At 46.9% G+C, this 22,460-nt stretch overlaps 1 protein-coding gene across 3 annotated transcripts in view; it reads right to left on the bottom strand.

Moving 5' to 3' along the window:
• Rora (RAR related orphan receptor A) overlaps nucleotides 1-22,460 on the bottom strand; it is a 722,958-nt gene that overhangs the window by 1,844 nt on the left and 698,654 nt on the right. For all 3 annotated transcript variants that reach the window (XM_032909335.1, XM_032909336.1, XM_032909337.1), the window contains 7 exons: nucleotides 16,152-16,293; nucleotides 13,450-13,845; nucleotides 6,833-6,954; nucleotides 4,586-4,718; nucleotides 3,737-3,844; nucleotides 2,391-2,501; nucleotides 1,096-1,208 (listed from right to left, as the gene is read on the bottom strand). In XM_032909335.1, coding sequence (XP_032765226.1) covers nucleotides 1,096-1,208; nucleotides 2,391-2,501; nucleotides 3,737-3,844; nucleotides 4,586-4,718; nucleotides 6,833-6,954; nucleotides 13,450-13,845; nucleotides 16,152-16,293 — 1,125 coding nt within the window. The remainder of the gene's footprint in view (nucleotides 1-1,095; nucleotides 1,209-2,390; nucleotides 2,502-3,736; nucleotides 3,845-4,585; nucleotides 4,719-6,832; nucleotides 6,955-13,449; nucleotides 13,846-16,151; nucleotides 16,294-22,460) is intronic.

Raw genomic sequence — 22,460 nt, 5'->3', positions numbered from 1 at the left:
AGCTGCCTGTGGTTTCAGATCAGTCTCTGTCTCTAGGAAATGTCTTCAATAGATCCCATCTGCATCGGGCCCTCTCTATAATAATAGCCCTCTTGGTGGCCTCAGACTTGGGCAGAAGGGACCTTCTATTCCCTCTTGCTCACTAATCAGGTACAAAATCAAAACCACACCCAGTTTCTCTACTATGACCTCCCCACATGATCAGAAAAAAAAACCCAAAAAACCCAGAAGCAATCAGGCAGGAAACTTAAGCCCCAAACATCCCCAATCACCTTCTTGCACAATAAAACCAAACTGCCTTTTCCAACACCAGAAGCAACAACACCGAAAGACCTAGCTTACGTCCTAGCTGCAAAAGATAATTAGCCAAAGTGAAGCCTCCTGCTTTTGATACAGCACAGAAACAGGGAACCGATAAAATCCCGAAAGCAATGTACTGCTGATAACAATGAATTGAAGAGAACCAACATCAGAATATTTGGTGATCTTTTAGTCTTTCAGTTTCAAATCGTCCTTCTGAATTTAAAGATACTCTGCTTTATGTCCGTGTGCAGCATGTTGATCCTTTTTTAATGCTTAAGTTTAAAGAACAGGAAGAAGTTCCTGAGAGAATTAGTTCTTGGCAAAAGAAAATGAAAAAAGGTTTTTTTGGGGGGTGGGGGTGGGGGGGGAGTGGTGGGCTGGAGAAATGGCTCAGCAATTAAGAGCATACACTGCTCTTGCTGAGGACCAGAGTTCGGTTCTCAGCTCAAAAGTTTGTCAGCTTACAGCTGTCTATGACTTCAATTCCAAAGGATCTGGCACCCTCTTCTGGTCTCTGTGAGCACTTGCATGTACATGTACCCCTCGTATACATGTAATTAACATGTAACACAATGCAGTTGCCCCAGACTGTTGTATCACTGCAGGAGACTTTGTGATCAGTTATACTAAATAGAGTCTAACCTGGGTGATGAGTTTTGGTTCAACAGAATTTTCTGACTCAGTAGCTTGTGCCAAGCTGATACTTTTTTTGCAACTTATAAAGATACTTGTAAGCACGATTTGTACAAGAGGATATTTCTGGCCAGGCAACTAGGCCCCTCTGGATCTCACCTTTGTTAGAATTCCATCTTCTCGGTGGTTCTTCTGAAGGACATGTTGAAGGGCTAGCTGAATTTTCTGTTGCAGTTTTTCTATTTTTACCTTTTCCTGAAGCCAGGAGCGATCTAAACATGGAAAAATGAGACTCAGTCTGTTCCTCCAACACAGTGTCAGCCCCATGTTCTTCCTGACCACGGCATCCTTTACTGTGCTACCGTGTGTGTTTAAAGACTCACAGGTCAGTTTCGCTTTTTGAAATTTGCTTCCACAGGATGCAAAGGCAATCTCTGACACAGACACTGAGGTGTTAAATCTTCTTACTGCCACTGGTACTGGGAGAGAGGGTACTTACTCTCTAAAGGACAGCTAAATTATAGGGCTGAACCCAAAGGATGGCAAGTGAACCCGCACAGCCCCATCCTCCCCACACCGTTCTGATAATTCTGATAATTCTGCTTCCGCAGGCGCTAACCCCACCTGTCCCATTGGCCTTCCTGGAAATGCAATTGCTTTTCCATCCAGGGCATCTCAAACTGTCAATAGAATGTCAAACGATTTAAGGGCTGTTAATTTAGGAGTGCCTTTGTATGAAAATTCCAAGCAAAGGACTGCGCCCCAAATAGATTGGATGCAGAAAGACTTGTGGATGGCAGTGTTTACAAAGGCATGTTGTCTTGGAGACTGGCATTAAGAAGAGCAACCCTATGTTACGAATTCCTTTGTCCTGGTATGTGGAATTAGCACTGGGTAAGGTTTTATTAAGCTATTACTTAATACTTTTATCTGCCTGTCATGAGGTCTCTTTCTCTGTGTGTGTCTCTCTCTGTGTGTTTGAGAGGGAAATACATGTGTGTGTGTGTGTGTGTGTGTTTGTAGAGGCCAGATGTCCGGTGTCCTGGTCCATCGCTCTCCACCTTACTCCCTTGAGACAGGGCCTCTCACTGAACTTAGACGTGGACTGGCAGCCTTCAGTCACCTTCCAAGGCTCACTCTTACTCATGTGGCTATGCCCAATGGCTTCCTTTTTTCCTATTTTTTTATTTAATGTGGGTGCTGAGAGCCTCATGTTTGCATGGCAAGAGCTCTCACCCACTGGATCATCTTTTCAGTCCCACAAGGTCTTTAGAGAAGACTTGTGTAGTGTGTGAGAGGAAGGGGCATTCTTTGGAAAACTTTAAATTTAGTAAGGGTGGCAGCTGCTCTTGGGCGCTCCTCAAATATCGTCCAACACATAACAAGTCCTGTGCCTCCTAAGAACACTCTGTACCTGGACGAGTCAGAAACCGCTCTACCTCTGTGTTTCTTACCTGCTGACATCAGTACAAATGCAGAAAACAATGCGATTTCGTCTTCAGTCAGATGCATAGAACACAAACTCTTCCCAAATTCAAACACAAAGCTAATGAAGTCTTCACAACCTACAATTAAAATAAAGGGCGTTTAGGACGTCGGTGGTTACTCCGACAAGAATACAGAACAAGGTGGAGAGAGATGAAGTTGGAGATGAGCTGGAAGAGTAAGAATGTTCCTTAGTTGACTCCTTTGAAGCATTAAGAGAGAAATTGGCTTAGCCAACATCTGTCACCGTCACCACAAGGTATTGTCACCATTACTATCACCTTCAGCACCATCAATTATTTCATAGCTGCCACAATCATCAGGACCCCCCCACCCCCAGTCATGTGATTCCTAGGCGGATAATTGTGGGACTAACAATCCTAAGAGTTTCCTCAGGCTTTAAAACAGCGCTTCGAGGGGCACAATGTTACCATTCCCATTTTAATGCTGAGGAAACAGAGACTTAACAGAGGTAAGTAATGTGCCTACGGTCACAACTTGACATTCAAAGCCAGGCTGTCTGACTTCAGAAGCCTTGATCTCTTGAATGAAGAGGATCGAATGGTAACTGGCTAACTGCAATGGCCTCTTGGCTACGATTCCCGGATCCATGCTGCTGGTGGAATTGTAACTGTTCTTCCAATTGGAACAGACTGTGAAAGTCCTTCACAATAACAATTCAACCCACCTCAGATCAGTTATGTTTTGTGGCTGTTGTATCTTGGTTAGTATTTGTAATTGGCTGTGGGCTGCACTGCTCTGAGCTAAACCTCCTGTCTCTCGCATGGAAAATAAGCCATTTAACATATCCTGGGCTCCGTTTGTGTCTCCTCAATGGCAACCTTCTGATTATTTAAATTGTAGAAAGTCAAAACAACTTCTTTTATGATGCACATGTCATAGTGTTCTCTAGCGCTACTGGACTTTTCGATGTTTACATTTCCTTTTCCTGAACGGTTTGTATGCGGTCAGAGATGGTGGGCTATTACACCTTAGCTTCATTTTTACATCTGCGCCACATTCTTCCCACTAATTGAACACTGTATGTATTGAAAATGGAAGGCCATGCGATAACTCACTCAATGGCCACCTTACAACTGAACTTGAGCATAAATTATGTATGATGTAGACGAAGACATTTGCCGCTTGCCGAGTGTTTTATAGCAAATGGCTACTATATACAGTAAAATAGGTGTTTCGCCCTGCAATTTTTGTTCCATAGAACCGGTTTCCATTGTGCACCAAGAGGTTCCATCCAGCCACATGCTTGCACATGACCCCCACTTACAGAGACAAAAATGTGAGGTTTCCTTACCTAAGGATTTGAAGACATCGGGGCTAGCATACTTCCCATCAAAGTACACGGTGTTGTTCTGAGAGTCAAAGGCACGGCACATCCTAATAAACACCACCTCTAGAGAGCCTGCGTGGAGGAAGGATTGGTTAGCATCATCCCACAGATCTTAGTTCCTTTCCGAGGTGATGGCACAGCGCTGTGTACAGGGTAGCGCCTGTGTTCTTAGTCACACTGGCCCCCTGTCCAAGGGGGCAGAAGGAATGAAGACTGATTCCCATTGCAGAGGGGAACACTTATGCATATTTATTACAACAATCCAGCCCAGGAATAAGTCTTTGAAGCCATAAGCATCTTTCCAACAGCTCGGCACCAGGGCCTAAAGGGTCATAGTAAGATTTGGGAATGCAAAAATTCCCTAGTGTAGCCTTCTTCCCAGAAAAATAGGGAAACACAAGAAATGCTTTCTGAACATATCTTTAAAAAATATATGTACACATACACACCATAAATAACTAGTGTAAGAGTGTTTTGCCTGCATGTATGTGTGTGTGCCTGATGTCTATGGAGGTCAGAAGAGAACACTGGGTCCCCTGGAACTGTAGCTATTTATGGTGGCGTCTCCATGTCTGTGCTGGGAATTGAACCTGGGTCCTCTGCCAGTGCTCTAACCACAGAGTCACCTCCTCAGCACCCCCTAAACACATCTCTAAAATGTTTTTATAAAAAGGGTTCGATTTCTGCTAAGTGCACCCCGAGCTACTCTTCGCTGAAGAAAACGCCTTCGGCATCTTCCTTAGCAAGCGCTTCTTTAACAGGCAGGTGGAAACGGCCAGGAGTGACATTGGGATCCGCTCGCAGCACACATACCTGCTTTTAGAAGCACAATTTGATCATTTTGACACAGCTCCATAAACCCGTCGATGCGTTTGGCGAACTCCACCACATACTGGATAGCTTCTGTAATCTTGATAGCGCACAACTGCCACATCACCTCTCTCTGCTGTGAAAAAGGGAGATGCATTAACATAGCTGGGGACCCACGCTCGCTGGCCCCAGGCTCGCTCCCTAGCTGGTAAAGAGCTTTCTTTGGAAATGGGTTTAAAAAAAAGATTATAGGATTAAAAAAAAAAATAGTCTCTGTTACTTAGGTTATAAAAGCTTGTTTCCAGATCCTTTCTGCCTACTGAGATTCCTATCTTACAGGCAGTGGAATTGGGGGGGGGGCAGTGAGGTGGGGGTGTAGAACGTGAGGCATATTACGAGCGGATGGGGCCAACAACTAAACACAAGTCAGGAGAGCCAATATACAGCAGTGCTGTAGCCGTGGGCTCCACAGTAAGAGGAGAATCTGGTTTATGCAGTTCATTTCATTTAGGGAGTTTACCCATGCTCTACTCAGGGTGAAGGGAAGAAAAGGGGTACCAACTACATCTTTTTTGGTCTGTACCTACTGAGTCAGATGCTTGATGGCATCCCTATTTCATATATTATACAAGTTATCTTCTATTCTGAAATGACATCAAAACTCCGAGGCTTCTGAGCCTGTACGTGTAAGTGGAGCTGGGGCTGAAACCCTATTTCTCAAAGCTTGCTGGCTCTCCTCTTGGCTGGGATGATGGGGTTACTTTGTACTGAGAGGCAGACTACGTGAGCTGTTGCCACTCCCCTCATCACAGTGCCCTGGGGCTTTCTGCTTTGCTCCTCTGCTCTCCCTTTATACCCTGTTGTTTAAGGTTGGTTTAAAAAACAAAAGAAAAATACAAAACAAAGGTTGGTTTAAAGTTCTTTCCAGTGCTACAGTGGGGATGAAGCCCTGGGACTGAGCCACATGGGGCCATGGTGGGTGTGGATGCTCTCACTGCGTCGTCATAGCCAAGGGATGATGGTTTCCTTCCATTTCACAGCAAAGGGACAGTTTCATCTCTATCATCTCCATGGTCCTTCCCGAGCCCGACTTTCTATGGTCACTGGAAAAAGCCTCCACATCTCTTTCCAAAGGCAAAATGATTAAGTACCTTCCGCTTAGCCTCCCACTTTAGTGGCCCCATTGGTCATTATCATGTCATTATCATACAGACAAAAGCAAGTAGGGTCATCACCCCTCAGGCTCAGTTCTGGTTCTGAGCAGCAGTTACAGCCAGACCTTCCAAACCTCACTCTTCGTCTTTCTTTATTAAAGCTTTAATTTTTATCGTGTGTGTGTGTGTGTGTGTGTGTGTGTGTGTGTGTGTGTGTGTGTGAGAGAGAGGGGGGGGGGGGGAGAGGGAGGGGGGGGAGAGAGTGTGTGTGTGAGAGGGGGAGGGGGGAGAGAGAGTGTGGAGGGGGGGAGAGCGAGTGTGTGTGTGTGTGTGTGTGTGAGAGAGGGGGGAGAGAGGGGGGAGGAAGGGGGAGAGTGGAGTTTGATTGTGAGTGAGGGGGGAGGGAGAGAGGTGTGTGAGTGTGTGTGTGTGGGGAGGGAGGGGGGAGAGAGAGGGAGAGAGAGAATGTGTGTGTGAGAGGGGGGAGAGGGAGGGGGGGGAGGGAGAGAGGGGGGAGAAAGTGTGCGTGCGTGCGTGCGTGTGTGTGTGTGTGTGTGTGTGTGTGTTTCCAGGTCCCCTGAAGCTAGAGTTACGGGTGAGCTATTTGATATGGGTCTTGGGATCAAAGTTAGATCCCCTGGAAGAGCAGCAAGTGCTCTTAACCAGAGAACCATCTGCCTCTCCAGCCCCATCTTTGTCCACACTCTCTAACCATCTGTTAATCTAGAAGCATGCAGCACGAGGCTGACAGTACCCCCACCAACTCTTAGACCTCAAAATCTCCTTCTGTGGCATCAGCACAAATCTTCACTTGCAGGGGCTTTTGGAGGCTGCCCCATCCAATCATTCCAACTGGTACACAGAAGGACTTAAACACAGTAAACTTTGTCCCAGCTGAACTTTCACACACTAGCATCTCAGGAAGACAGCGAAGCCTTGAGCATGTGATCTGCTCTGGAAGTAAGGTCCTGATCAGAGACTTGAGCTCTGATGCAGCACGGTCAGCCTTGGTCTGTTTGGACGCTTGAATGAATGCCTCCCTCCAACCCCCTTCTCAGTGTTGCCTTTGTGGGAAGGGAAAGTCCTCTGACGCTACCTTGTTCTGGTAGTTCTCAATCTCCTCCTGCAGGAAGGTCTGCCACGTTATCTGCTGGAGCTCTTCCCGCAAGTATTGGCAGGTTTCCAGGTGCGATTTGGATATGTTCTGTGCAAGGTGTTCTGGGGAGAAAACAGGAGATCACAACCGTGAACAGCTACGTTGCTTTAGAAACCAATTAACACTCACTCTTCTGCTTGTGCCATCACCTTAAAGAGCAGCTCACTCAGCAATGTGCTGACATCGGTTTCCTTTGTGGAGGGAAGATGGAAGTCTTCTGTGTTTGGGCGCCAGGGAATGGAGGAGAGAGGCTTTGCAAAGTCACCAGGACTGCATGAAGCATGATGGACTCAGAGACTTGGTAACCTTGACTTTGTCATAGGCTTTCTACCAATGTCTGGAGATGAACGTAAGTTAGGTAGGAAATATGAGCAACGGCCTCTTCTAGCTTTTGATGCCGCCCTGACAAAAGTGACTCTTGAAAAGCCAGGAAATTATATGAGAGAGTGTGTGTGTGTGTGTGCGCGCGCGCAGTGTGCACATAAACCTTTTTAGTTTTGCATGTGTGTATATGTGTCTCGAGTGTCTTCCCCAACTGCTCTCCTTGCTTTCTTTTTCCCCATGGCTGGGTCTTTCACTAAACCTGGAGCTCTTTGGTTCAGCTAAACTGAACCACTGGCTGGCAGTGAGCCCCTGGGTCTGCCTCTTCTTCCCTCCCCAGGGCTGTGCTTACACCATGCCCAGGTTTTGTTTTTGTTTTTTTTGTTTTGTTTCTGTCTTAAATACATGGATTCTTAGGGATCAAACTTAGGTCTTCATGCTATAATGGCAAGCACTTTATTGATTGGAACCTCTCCCCGGCTGAGGAAATGCTATCCTTTAATAATGACAACCAGCTATTATTATTACCTTTGCTTTCCTAGCAAGCATTGGGACACACATTACGGAGGCATGAGTGGATTATGTACTAGTTTGGCAAAGAAAGAGAGACCCTGGACTGAGACTGTCTGGGAGTGTCTTTGTCTTGCTACTTCTGAGATCTATGGCCTTGGCAAGTTGTTTAACCTTTCTGTATTTTGCTTTCCTCCTTGGCAAAACAAAGAAAACAGCACTTGTTCATAGGACGGCTGTGAGAATGAAAGGAGTTACGCTTAGAGCAGGGAGTCACACACAGATGCTGTGTGAGTGTTACACCGTGTAGAGCAGGGGTCACACACAGATGCTGTGTGAGTGTTACACCGTGTAGAGCAGGGGTCACACACAGATGCTGTGTGTTACACCGTGTGTAAGGGTTTTGATGACACTAAATATATGCCAAAGATGTCTCTAGAATTGATCACCTGTGGACATGTGTGGACATACAGAAAAGATAATTCAAGACATCAGGATGTAAAATGTGAGGTACATCACATCACAAGATAAAGACAGTGGCTGTCACTATCAGGATGGGGAGAGATTAGGATTGGCTGGATAGAACTGGAGAAAGCTTCTTAGAAAAGGAGAGATACCATGTTGGACCCCGGGAGACGGGTAGGGTTGGCAGGAGGGGTCGGTTAGGTCGGGAGGGACATGAGCTCTATGTAGAAGTGGATGAAGGAACACGTGTGGCATTTGTGAGGGGCAGACAGATTTGACGGGGTTAAAGCAGACAGGGCTGGCTAGGAGCCCACCTTCTAGGATCTTGGATGTCTAGGATTGAGTTGGGATATGATATAACAGGACTAAGCTGAACCCTGGCAGGAAAGCTGAGGTATTGAAGATTGATTGCATCTGGGGACAGGGTACAGGCAGTTTTGTGCTTAGGGCCTTTCTAGAAAGGCTAGGGTAGGAGGACCAGGTAGATAGCTGATAAAATGTAGACAGAGTTTGCATGCTAATCAATGTCAGAGAACAGAAGGGTGACTCAAGGAATATTTAAAATGCCGGCCATGATAGTACATGTCTATAACTTAAATTGGGTTAGACACAGGAGGATGGACATGTATTTGAGGCTAGCCTGATCTACATAGAACATTCTAGGCTAACATGCCTACATAGCAAAAATCCTATCTCCAAAAAAATGAATTGGAAAGAATTGCTGGGAGTTGGCAAACATCAAATCATACTGAAAAGTGATCATGTTCCCAGGGTTTCGAGTCCACGGCAGGCAAGCCACTTAGGACGGCATGGAACAGCAACAGAGCCTGCTTGTTTATAAACACGTTCTGGCTTCCGTCAGACAGGAGGAGACAGGGCTGTGTGTGAAAACAGCAAGCTCACCTAAACGCAATCTGAAACCAGAGTCTCCTTGGAGACACAGAAACATAATAAACCCTAACAGCTCTGTCTGGCAACACACAGGTAACAGAGCAGCCTGGATAAATAGTACTTAAAAAAAAAGAAAAAGAAATCGAACGTAAACAAAAGAAAGCACTTCAAGGAGACAGACCCGAGGAGAGGCAGAGAAGCCTGCTCATTAAGATAAAAAGTATGGGTGTTGGAAAGGAGAAAATGAACGCTCAGATAAAGAGCTCTCGCTGTGGAGGACAGTGTCTAGACTATAAACCAAGATTTGCAATTAAAACGATGAGCTCCAGGGGGCGCTGTAGAGCTCACACATTGCTCATCCCTATGTCTTTACCAGTTATGGTCAATACCTGGTTTCAATTGGTCCTAACCAAAGTTACTGGGAGCCAAGTATGGTGCTACATGCCTGTAATCTCAGTGCTTGGGAGGCCGAGACAGGAGGACTGCCACGAGTTCAAGACCAGCCTAAGTGACAGTGAGTTTCTGGGGTACTGAGTGAAGCTCTATCTTAAATTTTACTCAGGGCTGAGGATGTTGCTCAGAGGCAGAGTGCTTGCTTGCCGTGCTCAAGACCCTAGGTTCGATTCCTAGCACTGCAGAAATGGCTCATGCCTGGACCTATGTGGGGCTTTCACTGCAGCCAATAGGAAGGGACAATGACTAATGCAGTGCACAGAGCAGGTCAGCAGGGGGCAGCAGCTACATGGGGACAACCATTCAGGCAGTTTCTGATTCCAGTTCATAATGGATCTAGCAAGGCCAATATTTTTAAGAGCCCCTCACTATTTCTAAACGTCCCTTTCAGCAAAGGAGAGTATAACCAGGTTGCATAAGATGTCAGAAGTTAGTGTGGTTCTCAGGCTGGGTGGGGATGGTGAGGGACTAAAACCTAGGAGTCAGGAGACAAACTTTCTGGGTGAAGCACCTCAGCTCAGTTATTTTTCTTGCTCTGGGACACAGTGAGTGTCTCCCTCCTCAACCCTCACAGTTTTGGTGCTGCCGAGGTACCCAGGTGTGTTCCACCTGCTGCCCTTGGATTGACAGCACACGACCAGGGACAGCTGTGCATGCAGCTCAATGCAAAGCTGTAAGCTTACTGGGGGGAGGGGGCGAGAAAAATCTCAATTTTTCACGTTAATTATGCTGTGTGTGTTACAATCTTTAAGCCCTTCCAGTGCGAAGTCCCAACGTCTAAGATTCCTCTCAGACCCGAGGGTAGGACAGAACTTTTGGTATCACCTATGCTAAGTGCATCTTGTTTTTATCGAGAGCATCAGTAATTAACATTTACACGGCAGCTACAGTGTGGCGGAATATGTATATTCAGAAGAGGAAGGAAGGTGACAGTGCCCCGCTTCTTTGGCTAGGCACCAGAGGCAAGAGTGTTACAGTTGTCCAGAGGCAGAACTCTGGCTTCAGAGTTTGTGCAAACCTTTATAGACATGTGAATGGCCACGAGGGACAGTTGCAGCTTGTGGGCTGTGTGGCTCAGTGGGTTGTACAACCAACTGCGAAGCTGGGAGGGACCACGACCCACACGGACCGGACCGGTTCTTGTCTCACTGTGCCATCTCTTGCACAAGGCACTCACTAACAGTCGCTGTAACAAACCCAGTTAGCACTTTTTATAAAACGAACCTTGGGTGTTTATCCGGAATGCATGATTCAGGCACTAGCTGAATGCCAAGGGCAAGATTTCCTAGTCAAGGATGAAGGCCTGTGCTGCTCAAGTTCTGCACATATAATTGTTGAGAGATGGGATTGAACTCAGGATATGTTCATGCAGGGCTTACTCTCCTACGTGCAGCTGCACTTGTTTGAATCCTGATGGCAAAGTGTAGCCTCCAAGAAGGTCAGGATGCCCAGAGGGGCTCCCAACCTTCCGAGAGGAGAAGGGGAGAAGGGCGGAGGAAGGACTGTGTGAGAGGTAGACTGGGGAGGGGGGCAGCAAATGGGGTGTAAAATGAATAACTAACTGGGAGAAGGGACCACAGGGCATAGGCTATGCAGAAGACCTCACAGAATAGAAGGCAGCTTTGAAGAGGGTTCAGCCAGTCTTAGGCCATTTTATGCCACATTCAGCTCCCTTGAACCAGCCTGACACACAAATGGGTTAGAAAATACCCCTTTTTGGAAGAATTCTAATTCAGTTTTCAGCTTGGTTTCTATTTGAGTCACTTGGTCTCGGAAAATGCTATAACCCATGGCTCCCAGACCCAGTGGGAGGTGACAGTACAGGTGTGTCCACAGACTCGAGGGCACCAGCTTGGCCCTTTATAGCCCTATTCGGGGATTTGTGGACTTTTAGCCAAAATACCATGTGCTGAGGTAAGGCTTTGACTCAATTCCGGGGACCTGTTTCAGCACGGACTAGCTGGCAGGCAAACACGCAGGTTCACTGTCGCCACGGCGGAGAGACAGCAGGCGTGGGGTGAGCCAGGTCACTTTACGTGGGAACGTGTCAGCTTTTGATCAAACCCTTATTCACTTTTTGAAAGTTTAATTTTCATTACAGTTCTGCTTCAGGTTCAGACAACCAAGATTCCATGGCAAAAAAAAAAAAAAAAAAAAAAAAAAAAAAAGGGGGGGGCTGCTTGTTCTAGTTCAGGGGGAAAAAAACCAAACCTCTCTCTGCTCAGCATGGCTTCTGAGTTCAGAGGTTCCTCTGCTAATCAAAAGAGCGGTGGTGCACCTTTAGTGCTGCGCGGTGGTCAAAGAGCAGCTGAAAGAGCCCCAGCTCCCGAGGATTTAAATTTAGATCCATAAAGAGATGCTTGTGGAAAAACCGTCGAGAACGTTCAATTTGTTCTATTTGGAGACGCTGGACTGGAAATATAAATTTTCATACATATATATATATATATATATATATATATATATATGAATGATGTTTTATGGGGTACAGAGGTGGAGGTGCCATCTAAAGCACACAGCCTTTATGGCTGTGAACCGAGGGTTTCTGTGCTCAAGTCAGAACCCGCTGGTTCTTTACGACCGCGGGCCCCCATCGCAGCTCGCTGGTCTCTGCAGCAGCTAATTGAAATATCCCAAAGGAATATAATAACCCCACGTGCAGAATCACTGGGAACAGAAGATCATTTGTAAAGGCTCTTATCAAAGGTTCTCTAATAATAGTGCTATATTTAAAAAATTGATTAAATATAGAGAGGGTGTTAGCCTAATGCTCGTGAAGGGAACATTCCCATTGTCTGTGCCGTCAGCGTTTCTAGACCAGCATCTCCCCAGAAACGGCCATTCTCTGACAAGAGGAAAACAGAGGTGTTTGCATCTTTGGGGTTTTTTTTTGTTTGTTTTTATTTATTTATTTATTTATTTTTACCTTTTTCTTTTCTTCCTTTTGGCAAAGTGAGCCCTGTATGAAATCTTACCAGTTTTGCCACCAATGGTCATTTTTAAAACATCCGGACAAGTTCAGAGGTAAAGTTACCTCAGACATTTACAATTCACACCAGTGCAGCAAAGCTTGGTTACCTGAGGGGACCCCAGATGGGTCATTCCCCCAAGGATACCAGTGGGTTAACTGGTGTTCACAAATATTGGCCCAATGTAATTTAAAAAAAAAATTAAATCCCCCACGAATCAGCTTATCAGCTGATTTTTCTTGTAAGCGTTCAAGTTTAGCAGGGCAGGGCTGGGACTGAGAGAACGGGCAACAGGTGCATGGTACAGTTGGAACTGTAAGAGGAACAAACTGTCACATGAGGCTCTACAGTTGGGTGGCCCAGACAATGGCAATATGGCCGTCCTTTTGAAAATGGTGGAAAGGAGGCTTCTGAATGCTCACCCATAACTCAATTTTAAGTGTTCGATATGATAGATTTGCTAAATGCCCTTGGCTGATTATTACACCGCGTGCACATGTATTGAAATGGCACACTGTCCCCATGACATAAATGTCCCAAATGACACACAGCTGTCCAGTGTCAATTAAAAATTTTTAAAATGTTAGCAGCCAATTTAAAGACTTTAAAATTACCAAAATTTGCCTCTGGCTTAGATTTGGCTGGTGGAGTCTGTGTATGTGTGTGACCTTAGGCATAAGGGAATATACCTGGAGTCTAAGTGAACACCCAGTTCAGGTGGCCTTCTGCGCTGTGGAGGACAGGCTGCTTACACACATCCTGTCTAGCTCCAGTACGGTACATTTGCGGCGAACACCATGGGAAACAATCAGACAGCGAGACTGGCATCTGAATCTTGGGAAAGGTGGAGGGGAAATTCTGCCCATCAGAGAGGTCAGTCCCTTGTACCCCTTTTACGTCACAGGGAACACCAAGAGCAAGCCAGAGGCAGCACGCACACCGCCTTACCTAGTTCCGCCATGGACACGGTTGGGGAAGTCTCTCCGTTGGTGAAGGAACAGTAGGGGAAGAAGCCAGATGCTGGTGTGTAGTCACATATGGGTTCGGGTTTGATCCCATTGATGTCCAGTCCCGACTGGTCTGGGGAGGGCTGGATGTCCAGGTAGAAGCTGCTGACGGCTGAGTCGGCCTTGCTGCCTTCGGGGGTGTGGCCGTCCATGTAGGTGCTGAGGTCATCATGCAGTTCCGTCAGCCCATTGGCTGAGATGTTGTAGGTGGGCGTCAGCGGCTCAGCCTCCCCAGGTTGCTGCTGGTGGTCTCGCTGCTGCTGCTGCATCCGGTGCTTCTGCACCTCGGCGTACAGGCTGTCTCTTTGCTTCTTGGACATCCGGCCAAACTTGACAGCTGGGCAGAGAGAAAGTAAAGCACACCTTGAACCGTGCAGAGTTGTCCTCTCAGAGCTTTCAGCTTTCCAGAATGTCTCAGAGCAAGTCAGCACAGAAGCAGGTCGCCCACAAAGCAAGAACAACTTCAAGTCCCCTCCCGTTTCCCAACCCCCACGCCCACCCCCAACACATTACCGGGGTGATAACTTTTTTTTTTTTTTTTTTTTTTTTTTTTTTTTTTCAAGCTAGCCTGGGCAACCCTACCCTTGTTTTTTTGTAGTCTTGTACCCTTAGGCTCACTAAGAATATAATGTTTTGATCTTTCTTTTTTGAGACAGGGTCCCACGAAGTTGAACTGGTAGTCACCTCACCTCAGCCTCCTGAGTATTGTGTTAGGATTACAGGCATGGTCCACCTAGCTCTGTGGTGTAGTGATCCGTTCACTTTATATACACCACATGGCCCGCCCAGACCGGCCCCTTACTTTGCAGTGTTTGAACTGACACGCAGAGATGCAGAGATTCACGGGGTAAACAGGCAGAAGCTTCACCTTTTAATATGTGTTCTTTCTGTTCTGTACCTAAGGATGACAATGTCCAGCTGGATCTGGGGCTCTTCATGGTAAAACCATCTATAGTTTCCAGAATTGTATGTCTGAGTCGGCCTGACCTATGAGAGCTGTAGGCTGTCATGGCCTTGTCTGTATTTCTTTTTGGAGATGGGGGCCATTTCACTGTGATGCCCAGGTTGGCCCTGAACTCCCAGATGCAAGCTGTCATCCTCTCTGTCTCTCAAGTAGTTAAGGCACAAACCCCGGCATCTTAACCAGATCTATTATTAATTGATACTTTTCTCTATAATTATTTAGCCTCAGGTAAAAAGAACAAGGGAGGGCAAGGCCTGTAAGAGCCCCTGGGGAGGGTCTGTAGCTGTGGCTCTTTTCCTCAGGACTGGGCCTCATATTAAAGGCGGCAAGGGTGGCTGGCAGCAGCTTTCTGCTGGAGGGATTTAGTTCTCCTAATTGATTACAGTTAAATTGATTCCTGATTGGGGGGATGAACTCATTTACTCCAGCACTGTCAGAGTGACAGAGGGGCAGAAGGCAGGGGAGATGAAAATGCAGTTGGGAACCGAGAACCCACTCCACTGACCAGCTGGTGGACTCCTCTTGCCAGAGGAGGATGTGCTATCCTTCATACAGAGGGAACAAACTAGGATCTCAGCCATTTTGGAGCTTCCACAGCTCAGATGGGACTGGACAACAAAATGGGTATATAATTTTATAAACCTCGAAATAGATTTCTCACAACAACCTATAGTATTTTATGACATACATATATAAGGCACCGTCCTGAAGATACTTAATTTGGGGAGGGGCAAAGGCTATTTTAGAAAACCCCAGGAGTAAAGCTTCTGCTCTAGCTCTAAAATTATACTTTAACTTCCGTCTTAATAAGATGACCACTGTATCCAGTTGGTGGGACCAGCTTTTAAGGAAACGCATTGGTAACAGGCAGGCAGGAGACATACCTAACTGTCAGTGTGATGCTGTAGATGGACAAAGCTGCAAAAAGACTCACAGGATAGGTAGTGAAAGTGAGCTTGAACCTGTGTGGCTCTGGTGGCCCTAAGAACAGCGGGTGGTAGGAAGGGCAGATAACACCCCACACCCCAGGACATCTCTGGAGACGGTCAGTTAGTGTACTCAGAAAAGCCCTTAAAATGGACCCACTGCACTTCCTGCCAGTTTCCATGCGTGGATTCTGTCTGGAATCCTGGCGTTACTCAGTGCACTTCAGAGCGGCTTCACGGAGGGATCTTGGGATGCTCTGTAATTGGAAAGTGGCCCATCCCTAGTTGTCATGCCTTCTCAATGAAAAAGGACACCTATCACCGAGCCTCACTAGTTTCACACATTTGGAAGGTGCAAAATTTGACTTTGGCAGGCATTTCAGATGACCCAGTTACCGTAAGAACTACTTCCTGCCAAGTGCCAATAGACTTACCAGCATAAGGCCAGTACCAATCTGTCCTGGCTTGGGTTTCCTGCATGAAAGCTCTCAGATGACACGCACCTGTAGTTTCTGAAATGTCGACAGCCTGAAGCTGTTCTGACTAACATGACGTTTCTCTGTCTACCCTCACCAGCTAGTTAGCTGATTCCAGGAGATCACGAATACAGGAAGTGCTGTAGGTTGCAGAAAGCTGCCACAGGGGCCTGGGAAAGGGTTGGAGAGACCCTCCCCTGATGGAGCAGCCCTGTGTCTCATGAGTGCTTGCCCCGCACCGTGCATTTGTCCCACTGCAGCTATGAGAGAGGCTCACCATCTCGAGACATCCCCACAGCCAGGCACTTCTGCAGCCGGCAGTGCTGGCAGCGGTTTCTGCTGGTCCTATCGATCAAACAGTTCTTCTGCCGAGGACAGGAGTAGGTGGCATTGCTCTGCTGACTTCTCCTGAAAAAGCCCTGTGATTCAGTTGTAAACACGGAACAGGTTAGTGTCAGCTCCAGCGGTGATATCCAAAGGCTGGGCGCTAAGCATCGAGCACCGAGTAGCATTAATATTTAATGGAGGGTTAAGCTTGGAGCAGAATCGTCCAGGAGACCATTAATGAAATTAAAGTCGCTTCTTTTTCCTTGAGTAAAATTAACCCCCAGAGCCTAATCCTCCATCCCTTACCCATGCAAAACTTCCTTTAACTTCACCCAATTGCCTGTGTAAAAGACGCATGATCAGGGTGATCAAGGCTGTGTGCTTGCTGGAATGACGCCAAAGGATTTTCACCTTTAACCTGCATCTCCAAAATAGCTTTTCTTTTGGTGCATGTGTGGGAGGTACACACAAAGGTATGTGCCTGTGTGTTTGTGTGTGCACATGTATGTCCCATGTGTGCTGCGGAGGCCAGAGGGAGTGTTCTGGTGTCACACTACCTCATTTCGTTGAAACAGGGTCTCTCACTGTACCTGAAATGGATGGGTTGCAGGTCTCAGTGAGCCTCCTGTCTGTTTCCTGCAGTGCTGGGACGACAGGTGCCTATGTCATGCCTGGCTTTTTATGTGGGTGCTGGGGATTCAAACTCAGGTTCTCATGCTCCTGCAGCAAGTGTCCCGTCCCATGATGCCATCTATCTCCCCAGCCTCCAAAACACTTTTTGGTAAGATAAACACCTTTTTTCTGGGCTGCCCAGAATTAAGGGAAATGTGTTTGCACCCAGCTGGCTTCTGTCTGGGTGTGCCATAATATGCTGTGGCGTTTTCTCTCTACCACTCAAGCCTCTGGCTGTTTGGCCATCTCTCACTCTCCAAGTCTGAGCCTATTGGTGCAAACAGATGACACGTGGAATGAGTACTTCAAGGATTAGTTGCATTGCGAATTCTCCGTCCTTGCTGGCTGGGAGTCAGCAGTGTTTAGAGTCACGGCCTTTAGGATTAGGTCCAGTATGGTGGTCACCAGCTTCTCACTTGTGTTGAGTGCCATGCTGGAGATGATAAGGTGTGGAGACACGTGGGAGCTGCTGGCCTCAAGGTGTGTGTTTATTAACTTCCTGACTTTCAGTATGCGGACTAGAGAGTGCAAGCTTTTTTTCAGTGATTTTTTTTTTGGTAGGAGAAACCCACAGGCTTAGCATGGGTGTAATATTCCCACTATGGCTGACTTAAAAATATGTTCTAATCCACCATAGATTTCTCATGCAACACATGTGCTACTTAGAAGCATATTTCATAACTTCCAAAGTACGTGGCAGGTTGTGTGTGTGTGTGTGTGTGTGTGTGTGTGTGTGTGTGCGCGCGTGCGTGCGCTTTCAATGGTATCTTAACCTGGGCAAAAGAAAAACACACGAAGGAATTGCTTGTGTGAAGCAGAACCACGAAGGGTACAAGAGAGAGGATGGCCATCTTCAGGGCTGTCGTTAACGATAAAGACAGATGCTCTCCAACCAAGGGGACATTGGCGGGGCAGGGAGTAAAGGGAAAATGGAAGAAGGAATGTCAAAATATTGATAGGCTTCAGCCAACAGATTTTTCTAGAGGCAGATTTGGCTACTGTATCAGAATTATTAGAGTCAGAAGTAAAATGTGCTTGTCCTGTAAGCTGGGAATCTTTTCTAGAGAAAAGAGGTAGAAGATTCATCCAGAGGATGCTCTCTCTCTAGAGGGTTAGATGCCCAATAATGACTGACTTCAGTTCTAGTACGCACTCATACTGTGGGTGATCACTAAAATCACGTTTCAGAAAAACTTAGTATAAAAAGGTGATAAAATTGGCTGAAGATCTAAGGCTGGTGTAATCCAGTCTGAGAGTGAGAGAGCGCTCCCATATTTGATGGAAAAGAAACTATGAAAACTTATGCCCCTCAAGGAGAAGGGCTGCTGGTCTCGGCTAGTGGGGCTAGGAGCGACTCTACTCTTCCCCTTTCTCTTTGCTTCCTGATCACTTCTCTACAGGCCAACGGACAGGTGTGTAAGGCACTGGAAATCTGCCATCACTGGCCTCGTGATTAGTTTTGTGTAAGGCCTGGGGTCTGCGTGGACCAAGCCCAGTAAGTTAGGTGCATGTGAGCTAGGCTCCTCTAACCCACTCTGCATGGAGGGTCCAGTGTCTTGGAAAGCAGCCCCTGTCAAAATATTTAAAGCCACGTGCATGTGTGTTCCCTGGTAAAACGGGAGTGGGAATAGTTTTCTTAGAATTCACTGGAAGGAAGCCAAGAAGAGATATTTTAAAAACACACTAAGAGGTCACCTCCATGGGTGGCCACTTTGGTCTCTGTCCATTTATCGATTCCACTGGCTACACCCTCTACGTTTCTTTCACAGGGATTTAAAATTTTTATTTTATTTTATTTAATTTGTGTGAAGGGTAAAAGGACCTCTTGAGATGGGAGGACTTGCTCAAAACCCCACTCCCAGGAAGCCAGGGCAGAGATTTTTTTCCAAACTTCTCTCCAGAACACTCTTGTCTCCTTTAAGATTTTCCCTTAGATTTGTTCCTTCAGCTGGCCCAGGCCGCCACTGTACAAGCATCTTATCAACTCAGTCTACTACAGCAGCTGAGGTGGGGCGGGAGCCACAGGAGGAATCAGTCTGCAATTCCAGCATCTCCCTTTCTGCCCGAGGCAGTAGTCTCCTTTGGTTGTCTTACCTACCCCACACCCATGTCGGAAGCCGGCTCATTCACGAGTGATCAGCAATGAAACTCAGGGCAAGGGCTCACAGTCGCGCTCACTGGGGATGTCTGAGTGAACCGGGCTGTAAACTGCGAGGAAAATTAACGCAGCATTCTGTGTGTCTAGGGTTGGAGGGGGAGCAACACGCCTGGAGCTTGCCACTGGCTTCCAAGCTGTCTGCCTAGATACGGAGTTGGGAAGGATTTGGGAAGGCAAAACTCAGCAGACAAACCCTCTTCACCTCACATTTGTTCTTCAGTCGAGTCCATCAAGAACACTCAGCAGCTATGAGAGGGCAGCGCTGAGAACCAGGACAAGGCCATTCTCTTGGACAAAGATGATAGAGTTCCATCCTCAGGAACAAATATCCCATTCCCTATGGGAGGGCTCTGGTGGAGCTTTCTAGGGAGGGACTGGAAAGGCTGTCCTGACTCAGTCAAACTGAACTTGCATTTTCAGAAAGACTGAGTACTTTGCCTTCTTTGTGTGGACTCCAGGGCCAAATCTGGGGTTTGCCTCTCAGGTGTTGTTCACCTTAGACTTTTGTGTCTTTCCCTACCTTGTGTTCTGAGACTGGGCTGCTCACGGGAACTCAAGATTAGTCTAGGCTGGCTGATCAGTGGGCCCAGGTATCTGTCTGTCTCCGCTCCCTCCCTCTGCAGCATGGGGACGGGAAGCACATGCTCACAACCACGCCTGGCTTTTAATTCATGTCCTCATGTCTACATGACCAACACCTCACTGAGCTGTCTCCTATCCCCTTGCCTTCTTTAAAAACCTACCCCAGTATTCCTTGGAGAGATTTCTGAGCAGTTTAAATGTCTAGGAAGTTATACAAGTTAAACAAGTAAAGCTTTAGATCCATAGGAGAGAGAATTAGAAGTGAGAAAAAAAAACATAGAAAGCTTAGGGGGTCCCTTGCTTCTTAAGGGGGGGGGGCCAGCTGAGTGAGAAGCAGGATCTTGTCTGCTTGGAGCACGTCCTAGAGAAGGTTCCTCTGAGACATGAGTTTCTAAGGTTGAGCAGCCTGTGGTAAAGCTCTGAGGTGAATGTGTATCACAAAGCCAGCACTCAAGTCAAGGACTGTCAAGGAAGAAATTAACAACATCTCCATGTAACTTTACTAGTACCAAAAGATACGCCCACACACTTGAAGTAGTTCCATTCTAGACATGGTGGACTTCAGCGAAGAGTCACCATGATCATCCTCAGGCAGGAGAGGCTTGGATTGTGGCACACTACCACCACCTAGTGGCTATAGGCTGTCATGCAGCCCTTCAAAATGTAACACCAATAGGGCCTTGAGTGCTGGAGGGAGTTGAACGATTATCCGGCCCTATTTCCCTTAACCGGTGACATGATGGAATCACCCACGAAAGTTTTGACAATGCACCACAGATCTGCTACCTTTAGAGATACAGTTCACAGGAAATCACGAGTCTGAGCGATGTGAAATGGTCTCACCGGTATGACTGCCTGAACATGAGCTGAACAGGGGCACCAATAAGGCATGGTAACTTGGGCAGCAGAAGGCTGAAGAGGCTTCAGCCAGACACAGGAAACCACAGGCAGCCAGAGAACGCTGTGAGAGGGAAGGGCACATCAGCTGCTTATGCGATATCACACGGAGAGCCCGAAACATGTAACATAGTACGGACCGATGTGCTTAGGAGTACGCGTGTGTGTGAAACAACAGTTAATGAAGAGAAAGACTAATTGATTAAAATTATTGGAATTAATTAATTAATTATTGAAATTATCAAAATGCAGAATGAAAATTAATTGAAATTAATTAAACAATGAAAGGAAGGGCATATGGATGGGATAGTCTGGAGTGAGGAAAGGGAAATGAAGTATCTGTATTATAATCGCAAAAATATAAGAAATAAAAATTATTATGCATGTGTGTCCCTGGGTGTGGGCTGTACACTTGAGGGCAGGGTCTAGAGGCCAGGAGAGGGCATGAGATTCCCTAGAGTTTACAGAGGGTTCTGAGTCACTTAAGTGGGTGCTGGGAATTAAACTCTGGAAGAGGAATGCAAGCTCTTCGCTGCTGCAGTTGTCTTTAAGGTGCATTTTTGAGTCTCATTTATGATGTGTCTATTGCTCCGTACTTTTGAGGAAACAAAATGGCTATTTGGTCATATATATGAAATCAGACCGTTGGGTGGGGCCTTCTTCCACTCCCTGGGTTAGGACTAGAGCCAGGGTGTTCACCACAGAAAGCTCACCTACTGCATTCAAGAGGTGAATACTAAATGCCAGGAAATTCATCCAATCCAGTTGTTAAGCCTAACACCACTAAAAACGATGATTATTTATTATAACGGGTGCTGTCCAGTACGTCAGACGGGTGGCAGCAGTTGGAGATGCTGAAGTACTGGTTATTCTTCCTGACTCCCCAGCAAGCTGGCCCACTGGGGTGCCTGCAGTAGTGGAGTGTTTACACCACAGAAACTGGCATACGCTACACTTTGGGGCTCAGTTGACGGCTACTACTTTTGGTGGCTATCTAAACTGACAAGTAATAAAGTGGCCCCGTGCAGACTGAACCTGAGACTGTGTCCAAGCGGTGGTCATGCGGTTGGGAATAGCGTACAAAAATGGAAGCACTTCGTCCAGAATTTGAAATTTACTCAACAGTTTGGTGGAGGTGTTCCCACCTCCACTAACAAAGATGTGGAGTTCAGAAATGTGTGTCTCCTGCCTTGATCTCTTATTCGCAGTGGAAATTCTCAATCCTGTTTCATGTTGAAACCGTAGGCTTTCAACAGCTCCTCTCTGCCGTCCTAATCTGAGTACACACTCAGACCCGCATCCTAAGACCTGTCCCTGGAGTCCCCTCCCTGCCTGCCAGACCCCAGCGCTTCACCCTCCTGATAGGCAGGCATCTCTCTCCCAGACTCAATCCTCCTCCCAAAGTCCGACACAGACCAAGCTGTATTCTAGCTCTTTAAAGGACCTCCATCTGCTACTGCCTGGAAACTCAGAATCTCCTCCCCACCCCTTCTCTGGGACTTTTTCTGAGCCGGCCCCTCCCAGGCTCACTCCTGCCCTGACTCTACCCCTCATTGCAGTTAACTCAGATACCTGCTGCTGAATGCATGGCAGGGTGGGAGTGGGCAGAGGGCCCCGGAACAGTCTGAGCACCATTCTAGGTGCTGCGGAGGACACCCCCTCAACTGTGGGTAAGGTAGCCACTTGCATATCTGTTGTATGTTCAGGTTTAAAGTTCAGAGAAATAGAGCTGTATGTCCAAGACCTCAGAGCAAGCAGATGACAGGAGGTGCTAGATTTGAGTTCTAGATTCTGGGAGCATCTTATTCCAAAGGCTTGCTTTTGTGGTGACTGTGCCAAAGGTCAACCTTGGGCATCAATCCTCAGGAGCTGTCACCCTCCCTCCCTCCCTCCCTGACAGGGACTTTTCACTGGACCCTATGGCTCACTAACTAGTTAGGCTATGCTGGC

This window comes from Rattus rattus, chromosome 8, assembly GCF_011064425.1.
Source record: "Rattus rattus isolate New Zealand chromosome 8, Rrattus_CSIRO_v1, whole genome shotgun sequence".
In the NCBI taxonomy this organism is placed as follows: Eukaryota; Metazoa; Chordata; class Mammalia; order Rodentia; family Muridae; genus Rattus; species Rattus rattus.
The sequence above is the reverse complement of the archived record's forward strand: the minus strand, read 5'-3'. Positions and strand labels throughout refer to the sequence as shown.